The sequence below is a fragment of the Polypterus senegalus genome, chromosome 15 (assembly GCF_016835505.1).
Source record: "Polypterus senegalus isolate Bchr_013 chromosome 15, ASM1683550v1, whole genome shotgun sequence".
Taxonomy (NCBI): Eukaryota; Metazoa; Chordata; class Cladistia; order Polypteriformes; family Polypteridae; genus Polypterus; species Polypterus senegalus.
This window is the reverse complement of record NC_053168.1, coordinates 80165504-80176610: the sequence shown is the minus strand read 5'-3', so window position 1 is coordinate 80176610 and position 11107 is coordinate 80165504. Positions and strand designations below refer to the sequence as shown.

General features: G+C 35.8%; 1 protein-coding gene across 1 annotated transcript in view; it reads right to left on the bottom strand.

Annotated features, from left to right (window-relative positions):
- Window positions 1–1188: 1188 nt before the first annotated feature.
- sdhaf3 (succinate dehydrogenase complex assembly factor 3) overlaps window positions 1189–11107 on the bottom strand; it is a 54313-nt gene continuing 44394 nt past the window's right edge. Inside the window, exon 3 of the mRNA XM_039737175.1 lies at window positions 1189–2580. Coding sequence (XP_039593109.1) covers window positions 2380–2580 — 201 coding nt within the window. The 3' untranslated portion in view covers window positions 1189–2379. The remainder of the gene's footprint in view (window positions 2581–11107) is intronic.

Genomic DNA, 11107 nt, shown 5'->3' with positions numbered 1-11107 from the left:
CACACCATGAGTCTACAATATTAAATTAATTTTCTGAAATGCTGAATTTTGCGTTTTCATTACCTGTAGGCCATAATCAGCAAAATGAAAAGAAATAAACACTTGAAATATATCACTCTGTGTGTAATGAATCTACATAATATGAGTTTCACTATTTGAATTGAATTACTGAAATGAATTAACTTTCCAATGATGTTCTAATTTATTGAGATGACCCTGTATAATATTCTATCTATTCAAAACAAATCTTGTATGTTATGTGATTGCTCCATCTATGTGGAGAAGCCATACGCTGTCAGCTGAAATGATAGTGTTGGGAACGTTACAAAAATGTAGCTTTGCATTATTGATGATTTGGGCATGTCACAATCAACCAGTTATTGAATTTTGCACCAGTCTTTGAAGTGCTTTACAATGTGCAAGGCAATACACAGATTCATAAATTTCCCTACCATTCCACATGAGGTAAGTTTAAAGCAAGTTACGTTCAAGAATATCGCTGAGGTTCTTGGAGTTGTTGGAGTGACTGGCAGCATAAACATAAGGATGGTTGCTTCAAATGTGGGTGAGAGTGCATATGTGCATCACGGATGCGAACTGCACTGTAGTAGCCAGCATATTACCCTAATGATAGGCAAGTAATATTGCTACGGGTTCATTATGCACAACGCAACAATTTACCGCACAAAGTTTCCATGGATTTCACTGATGGACTCTTTTACATATTGTTTCTTTCAGTGATATTCCTCCATGGCATCTCTCCTTCCTTGGCTGCTGCAGCTGCTGTGTTGCCTCCCTTTTTTCCGATGTGCCAATAATCATCACGCACTGCCACCAGCACCTCTTACTGTGCTGGCATGAGCGTTGTTCCCTCTGTTTTTCAGAGTTGTAGTCCATGGTTGATCGGCTGTTTGCTGCTTGACTAATAAGTCTTGTAAATTTTGCCGTGAATGAGCCTGGAATTGCACAAGTCGAGTGAAATCCAGTTCTCTGGAACCACCTAATCCCCTGGTGCGAAAGTGTGCTAAAGCAAGCTGAACTTCATTCTGAGATCTAGGATTAACTAATCTCTCTTTCTGGAACAGACCCCTGGTCCCTGGGCATGGGTGAATTAGTGGCCATTATCATGGACACGCATCAGTTTGACAGCAAGGCCTTATTTTTACACAACATGACAGAAGACTGTGGTGAGATTGTCAAGTGTTTATTGTCTGTCATACCACTGATTTCATCTGTCAGTCATCTTGTGGTGGTGGTTGGTGCAATCGAAAAGTTAGTTACGAGTGTGATTTGATCGGCTTTGGTCATTTAGGTTTTCAACTCTATCACCTTCTCAATCAAGTGTTTTACTATACAACTGGTAACAGCACCACTAGGTTGAATGTGGTACCCTGACTGTGGGCACATTCTTCTCCAAGCCCAATATAGATCTATACTGGGCAGGTGTCGATTCATTTAATCCAGACACAATGCATATTGTGATACAGAATTCATAATACAATATTTCCATGATACAGTACATTCTTAGAAAAATAGGCAAAATAATAAATACTACTATTTTTGGAAAATGTTAAGAAAAATTAAAGTCTTCAAATCTTAAATTAACAAAACACACATAATAGCCATAAAAAACAGAATTGTATAAATTCTTTACTGCTTTTGTTTGGCCCAAATATATGAGTTTTGCAAGTTCGAAATTGAATGGAAAATTAAATTCTACATCACTCCTCCTGTACACTTCTCTAAATATCTTGGAAGTTTCAAACATTGTTTGATTTTAAACTTTTAAAAAGAATTTAAGAGAGAACATTGTTTGATGTTACACATTTTTTTTCAGTGTAAGCTATCCAGTTCTGTAATTTTTTTTAACTTTTTTATTAAGCTGATAGGAGGTCATAGTCCAAGGGTTTTAAAATACCATTTATTATTAAAATTAGATGACCAATACTGTATAAGCTAAATCATTTAATTAAGGCCTTCCATTTAATAAACAATGCTGATAATCTTTGTAAGGAATACGCTGAGAATTTACTGGGCAACATGGTGGTGCAGACAGTAGAGGTGCGTGTTTTACAGTACATGATCTCCGTGTGCTCAAGTAGCTTTCCTCCCATAGTACAGAGATGCATTTGGATTGATTTGTAAAACGAAACTGGCCCAGTGCTAATGAGTATTTGTGGGTGAGTGAATGTGCCAAGTGATAGACTGGCATCCCAGTTAGGATGTGCTGTATGTACATATTAAACACTAAAGAAATCAAATGTGCTTTTACAGGAGAGGTGTTTTACAGTATGAAGAGGAACACAAAATCATGGCACATTTTTCCTTTGCAAGAGAAAATCAAATGTCTTTCTTGGCATCCTGGAAACAATGCAGTGATCACTTGTGATCAGGACTGTCCTGAATATTAAACTGTTGACAAGGTTTGGTTGATTCTGTCATCAGCTGATACAATTGCCCAATCTGTTCTTCTTGAAACTGGTTTAACTGTGCATCTGTAAGGTTCACTCCAACTTGAATTCCATTTGGCTTATTTCTCAAAATCTCTGTCACCTGGTTTTGTAGTGTGTCCTTATATATCTGCAGAAAAAAAAATAAAACGTTTATTTATTTTATAATTTCTATAACTCAAGTAAATAAAGTGTCCATACTTTCCACTAATTAATCTAAAATGATTATTATAAAGTAATGGTGAAGTAATATGAGGTGAGACACAAAAATAACTAGGTTGGTAAAAAAAAGAAAAATATTTATTGATGAATTAGAGCATTCTAAACATTGTCACCTTCTATATACTCCCCCTCCCGATCTCTACACCACTCCATACGTATCTTCCATTGATTAAAACAGAGCTGGAAGTCTTTTTGCTTGAGGCTTTTTAACAGGGTTACCATTTCTGTCTTCACTTCATCCACTGAAGAAAACCGTGTTCCCTTCAGGTCAGTTTTGATTTTCGGAAACAAGTTAAAATCGGACGAATAGAGAGGATGATCGAGGACAGGAATGTTTTTGTTGATCAAAAACTGCTTTACGGAAAAAGAGAAAATTCGCTAGAAATTTGATGTTGATTCGCTATTTGATTTTTTTGACCCGACATTATCGTGACAAATTGTGTAGCGACTGTTGTGCAAATACAGACTGGGCTATTCACAGGATATACCTAGCCGGTCTGTGGTTTGACAGGGCATGTAGGAGGGGGATATAGCTCTATGATTCATGTACAGCCAACCTCCAGACGGCTTTCCAGGAACGCTCCAAGCCCAGTCGAGTTATTTCTGTGTCTCACCTCGTATTCTAAATTCTAAAATTAAGTACTGTAACAGTTTAATGTAGTGCCTTTCAAAATCAGCCCAAGGGGGTTTCCACAGCTGCTGGTTTTTATTCCAACCAGTTTCACAATTAGTCAAGTCTTTCTTACTTTTAATTGATCTCAATGTTTACAGGTAGTTAACTGGCCTACAGATATTTCCAAGTACATCATAAATATTTGTATTCTTTGTCATTTTTGTGTTTTATTTGGCATTTTATTTTTTAAACTACACTTTTCTGTGGTGTTTGCTCCCTTAATTATATCCAAATGCTGATGCTAAAGGAGAGCAGTGGCTTCACCCCCATCTCCCCTCTAAGATGGGTTGAAATAAAGTAATCAACGTAGACCTTAATGTTTGCAGCACACCATGCAATGCGTTTATCTCAGTTATATGCTATTTGGTATGAGACTTTTAAAAAGTGTTAATGTTTGTGAGGCGACATCTTTTGAAAAGATAAATTCAATGCATACAACTACTACAAATCTTTGCGGTGCACCGTTTTTCAGAATGATAGAAACATTGCAACCAGACAGACACACAAGAGAGACACTTGTACTTTTATTTTCAAATAATTAAAGGAGCAAACTCTACAGAAAAGGGTGAATTAATAAGAAAATGGCAATGCAAACCTAAGTATTAAATGTTTGGGCAATTTAGGATCATTTTAGACTTTTTTAGAATAACAGAATAAAAAAGCTTAGCTCACTAACCAACCAGATCAAATTACAACTAAAAATGAAACTTTAATTGTGAAATTGGTTGGAATAAAAACACGGAGTCTCAGAGATAAACTCAAATATTACTTGTATAAAAGGTCTATGCCAATAGTAAAATAAGCTAAAACATATCTTGAAATTAACCAAATGTAACCATACAAGGTACAATTCCTTTACAATAAACTGAGAGATTATAAAATTTGTATGTCTAATAAAAATAGTTCTGCAATAGAGAACTTTCAACTGACTCCTTACTTTAGTTCCTAATGCAAATGCGTTTTTAAAGGTTTAATGCTGAAATATAACAAAAACAAAAAAAAACACACTTGAAAAACTGAAAATTGAATCAAATTAAATCAGTCATTTGCCATACTACATTTTAATACATATTAATATTTAACGTCTTGCCAAAACAAAGAATATGCAGAATATCTGCTCCTAGGATTCTAACTTTACATAATTGACATTTTCTGGGTTCACCCAGTTTGGCTGGATTCCTCTCTTGTAGAGGGCATGTTGCTCTTCCTGATGCCAAACACTTTTTAGTTGACTTTTATGACATGCCAGAGGAATGCTAACCTTATTCTAACCCCGGGTCACAGCTATTTTAACTTTCAGATGATGTACATTTGTGTACTTGAATATAATTTCCATAGTGAAATGGCAATAATTGGTACAGAATCTTCACACTATAATGCTTATGAATGTCACAGTGCAAGCATGTTAAAAAATAAAAAGTGCATATTTTTTCAGTAAAAAGTCTGTTAAACCATTATCATTATATAATTTCACTTGTAACGTTCACCGGACAGTTTATTAATTTCATACCATATGAATGACCCCGGATCAGGAGTAAGGGCCCAGGCCAGGGGAGGATGAAGCTGCTAAAGGTATAAGACCCGCGTGGTGTGCTGTAATGGAGAGATAGGTCCATTGTGTGTATCAGGGTTCTGGACTTTGGGGTGCATTACTATCTGAAGGTTACTCTGATACAATTTTAGCATTAACCAGGAATGGCTGCAAACTGCAGAACAACTAGAAGTTGCGAGGTAAGGTAGTTATAGTCACTAATTGAGGTACCGGACTGTGGTGACATGTTGCATGTTGATTAACATATACATATAAGAATTTCATAAGACTCAGTACATGTGACAATAACGGCCCTATAAATGTATGACCTGCTGAGAACTGTAAGCAGATGCGCAACGTAAATCCGGGAAACAACATGCACCAAGGAATTGCGGTAGTTCCTTGCTGGAACTTCCTTTGATTGTTGCATAATGTGCCACAAGAATCTGCATAATGATAAAGTTACCTGGAAAACCCACATGTTTGATCAGCACAAAATGTTAATGGCTTTTCTTCTCTCACATCGTCTCTTACATAATTTATACTATTACAAAGGATACAATGGCCTGCTATAGGTAAATACTTCACAGTGCTTTAAACACATCTCAGTCTGCGCAAAACAAACACTGATATAGCTCTACCTTGATGTTTTATATACAGCTGGTCCCTGCAGTCCCTAACTGGATTAAACACATTTAATAATGGATGAATAGATACATGATGGAGTTTCCTGATTAAGCACAGCCTTCATTTTGATACTAAGTGAATGATGTCGATCGTATTGACCAGATGCTACACTCAGATGAGCTTCATAAGTATAAGTGATAATTCCATTGTCTGGATTAATTTTCTTGCCTTCTATAATATTACGGTCAAAACATTGCTTATTGTCAGGTAGCGCTGATTTTGTTCACATACGCTGTGGTTAGTTGTGTTGCCTCAAGACTGTGTCACATTATGTGACTTTTCCAGTGATTTTCAAATCGTAGCCTTCATTTAAATAATCTTCACCTTAGGCAAATCCAGTTTTCTAATGTGTCACATCTAATGATTCACTCCAACTACTTTTCAACTTGATCAATAAAATCAAACAGGTTTGATTTTGTCGTTTAGTCTAAGGGGCTGGCTCTGTGTGCTCGAGAGTCTTCTGGAAGTTCAATGCATCTAATGCAACAATAAAGAATAAGGAATGCAGTTGTTTTGGACCCTACAAAAAAGAGAAACTTGTCTGTCTGGTGTCTTGTGTTTTACTTACCACAACAGAATTGAAAAAAGAACCAAAATTGCAGCTGAACTCGCTATAACTGTTAAACTTTCATTCAGTGCCGGCCCTGTCAATCAGCACAATATTACCTATCAGAAAAAGCAGCGTCCATGTCTGCTCTAGAATGTCTGCATTCAGTCAGTAAATGTGATATGGGCAGCGATTTTCTGTCACCTGTGGTCAGCAAGTCGGGCACACCCCACAACTAGAGGTCACATCTGCTTTGGGTTAATGGCGGACTTCACAATTTCCCAGAATATGAGAGCATTTCTAGCTAAACTGATCACAGCATGCTAGCTTTACACTTGCACCATTTCCAGTATTCTAAGAACAAGCCAAAGAATACTTGAGTCATTCCTTGCCAAGATGCCAGTCCACCTCAGGTTACGCTCATCGTTGCTTAGATTGGCTCAGAGTTGCGCAAATAATTCATTTTTAGCATGTCGACAGTAAAGCCCATTCAGACATTGGGTGAACATGCAATAAATACTGAATCAAACTAAATCAGTCATTTACTATTCTGCACAGACATACAGTACACCAGGCCTAGAATTTAATGACTGTACAACTGCTCCGCTCATTACTTAAAATCAGTATAAGAAGAAAGATTAGGCAACTTTCTGTCACATTTATGTCCCTTGTTATACATTCTCTTTTCACATCAGCACAAATCATGGTGGCTTTACTAAACAGAAAAAAGGATCCAAAATTAGCCTTGTTTCTATTTTAAACAGGTAATGTTGCAAGTAAGTACGTCTTACAGCAGTTACATACATTATTTGTGTAACAATGCACAAGAGCACTTAACACAGCTACAAATGACTTCTTCTTTTGTTAATGCAACTAGAATGAAAGCTTTTGTACAAATGTGACAGTATGTCATGATTTTAACAGTAATAAAAGCTTTTCCTGAAATTGAGGCTACAATTTAGGAAGAAAATGTAGCAAACTTTGCCCCGCTGTGATTTCCTTTCTAGTCTGCAGTGGTTTATTCTCTCGTTGTGCAGCAAGATAAGCACATTTTGTGATCAAAAGCACTAGTTCTATATTTATGCACATTAAACAAGAGTGATTTGCGAACACAAGGGGAAACCTTTCTTGCTCAGTACAAAAATGGTATTTTTTTCCTCACCACTGTCTTCTCTCTGGCAGAAGTGAAAACAATCACATTTAAGAAATAAATGATGGTTGGCAAATGAACAAAAAAATAATGTCATACTATACATTTCATTCACAGAGCACTTTTTTCCTTTTTTGTGCAAGACTCTTTCAGCTGAAAATCTAAATACCCCAGCAATTCCTAAGACATGATCAGTTCTAGAAATAAATTATGTTTAAATAACATAACCGTGTTTGTTGGTATTGACTCAATAAATCAAATTTAATACTCAATGGATAAAATATGCAAAGGTAAGCACTTTTGCTATTAACATAACGTCAACATTCATCACATTTTATTTTGTAAGATAATTGCAATATATTCTGCTTATTTATAACATTTTTATTTTACATCTATGAGAAAAACAACTTGATGTTAAAATTGATTAATCTATTTTACAGACACTAGCGGATACAACAGAAATGTGTGAACGTAATATGGATGAAGATGAATCACATTACTATGCAATGAAACCATTTATTTTCTCTTGTTGCCTTCTTATCCCAAGAAACAGCTGTTCAACAGATTCAGTCCTGGTCTTTCAGCATAATTTAACTTTTAATCTATGTATGTCACAACATATTAAGATTACATGTTACTGTTATTATTACAATTTGACCAAATAAATCCATCATTCACTCACTGTAATTTTCGGTAAATTTTCTTTTCTGTGTTTTATCATTTAGAACTCTTTGGTTGATCGGCTTTGCCTCACTTGACTTAAGTCAGTGACTATCTAGCTCTTACAAATATATTAAAATGACTTTATCTACAATAGTAAACACCTAGACACATAAACTTCCTCTGAATATTCTACCTGGATATCTTTGTAGATGTAGTAGGAAATATTCATGAACAAATATAAAATCATTCTGATCAAAAAAGGCAAATATATACATTGTTGAAAATTGTCAGTATTAAATATATATATGGAATTATCATTACAATAGTCCTAGGTATTAAAGCACCCTTTGTAAAAATCAGTTGTTCATCATGTCTACTGAGAATGTATCTCTTTTTTGAAACTCACCTAGAACCTAATCTTTAGCTGTGTCTATAGATTGGTTTATTTTACAGCTTTAAAAGCTGCCTGCATAAAAATGTATGGAGGCATGCAGAGCAAAAATATTCGCAGACATTTTTTATTACAGAGGAAATGTAATTTGCATTCTGCGCTGAGTTGTTGCATAGTGATTATTTATAATACAAATCTAGCTGTTATTAGAAATGCATGTTGATCTCAGTCCTCCGCAGTCATCACACCTGTCTTTAAATTACCTGTAATTATACGTTCATCAAACAATAGCATTCTGATGATTACAATAATTACACTCTCTTCATCTATTGTGGGGAACAACAATTCAGTTTCAAATGACATGGAAACTGTATGAGACTTTTCTGCTGATATAGTAGCAAGATTCTACTCTCAGTAATGGAGATTTGCTAATTAGTAAATGAATGCTACAAGTACCTAAAAAAATTGGAACACATTTTGTTTTATGGTGGTGTCTAGCTCTCTAAAATATGCGAGTTATCTTTTGGCTCTTGTATGTAGGAGTTTTCATCACTCAATAATTATTATTTTTAAGCAGGTCATTATTGTATCTGACAAAAGTAGTACAGCATGTTACAACAAAATTGGTATTAACTGCTCAGGTACAATTCTCACATAATGTAAATACTTCATTCACACAGTATATGAGTCTTATTCATGTCAATGTTGCCCTTTAAAAAATAAAAAAGAATAAAGAAAGATAAAACAGAAAAAAGATCAGTACAAATGCAGTCAGACTAATAAAATGCCTAAAAAGTTTAAAGCTACTGAATATGATTGATCATTAGTTTACAAAGTATCAAATGGAGATTGTGCTCATAAAACTCTTTCTCACTGTAATACGAAAGTGAATAATAAGAAAGTGAAGTAGGGGTTCAGGGGTTCCAATTCAAAAAAATGATGGCAAGATAGTAATAAAACAAAGGTTATCATGCTTAAGCAGTGATGTTCCAGTCAGTATTACTCCAGAAAAAGGACACTAAAAAGAACAACCTATGGTAACCCCAAAGATAAATATACAAAAACAACAGCCAATTAGGTTGTAAGCCAAGGATATGGTGAGCACATGTGGCCAAGAGTTCCCAGTGCTTAAAACCAATTTTCACCCCTAGGGTCTAACTGAAAGTACATTTTTTACAATCAGGCTCTAGAAGAGATGTAAATAATGTTCAGTTTTAAACTGAATTATCTCCTGTCTAGCAGAGATTGAGAAAGAATACATTCTATCATAGGCTGACTTTGAAGAGAGGAAGTTACAAATAAACTTGCTCTTATTCTACATTAATCTCTCTATATAATCTTCATTTGGATCTTGATCTGTTTGTCCGCGAATGAATTAGAAGAAGCACTAAATGGCAGTAGAGAGACAGCTAAAACATAGGCATTGCATTAAGAATCTCCTCCAGGCTTATACCACTGAAGACTGTAGTACTCCAGTCACACCTCAAAACACACACATTCAAACTAAACAAATTGTTGTGCTTTAAATTAACTAAAGAGATCTTCATTTAGATCTTGATCTTTGTTTGTCCACGAATTCCACGCTTGTGTAGACCACCTTCCAGTTTAGTACGTTGTTGTTACTCACGGATGTCAACAATGTGCCGGAATAATGAAAGGGGTGGTGGACAGTGTTACGCTGGTTAGCTCCTGAGGCCTGGTTAGAGAATGAGATTGCCGAAGATAAAAGGTACGTGCCTACGTAACATATGAATGAAAGAGAGACAGTGGGTAAAATGAATGACAACGTAACAGCACGTTCCGGAAATTATTATTTTTATGTTGTAGCCGGCGAGTGCTGCACGTCTCACAGTTGTACCGTGGCTTGCTCACATGTCAGTGAAGTGATCCCTATTTATGCTTTAAAGAGCCTGGATACCTATGTGTCCCCCTTTTATAACCATTGCTCCGTGTATATTGTCTTACTCTTTGGATTGCCACAAAGCAACCTGCGAGATTGGAGAAAGGTTGGGAAGAGATCGTGAGAGGAAATGACAGCATCGTGAAAACGAGACGGACTGTGAATGGACAGAAGCAGAAATGCTCCTACACCACCATACAATTATGATTCGGACAGTGATTCCAAGTAGACCGTTCCTATCGAATCAATATCCAAGGGTTTTCTTTTGTAATTTTGTTTCCCATATAAAAAATCATAATGCTGTGCGACGAAGGGCCCAGTTCACGAATGGCAGCCACGTTTAAACAGGGAGCCCTTCACAGACAACTTTAACACGCGCAACGTAGTTGGGCACACATGGCTAGTATATATGAGTCCAGATTGGATCAATCTCTTATATTTTTCCAAATAAATTATGTAGCAACCAAAAGCAGAAGGAAGGATTAAAAGTAACAGATGTTTTCGGTTTTTCAGGTAATGACCTTCTGGGTTCACTGCATGGTAAACCTCTTTCTTTTGCTCGACCGTTTACAATAGAGTCATGAATGTTTCATCCACAGATCCATGTTGCTGCCTCAGCTACTGGGATTTTGAAAAAATGTCCATTCAGGCATAATGACCTGCCCTATTGTCGGATTTTTATGATTAATAATCAGTAAGATGCCCATCCTGGAGGATGCCATAAAAATGTGGGATTTGAAAACAACATTTTAAATTGGTTAATTCATTATTTGTAATTAATCAAATAATTTAGCAAGGCTTCTACTTTATTTACCTTACCTTTCTCTGTTGTAGGAGTGCTTTAAACTTATATCAAGGTAACTGAGGCACACTCAGTTTAAGAAACAGAATAA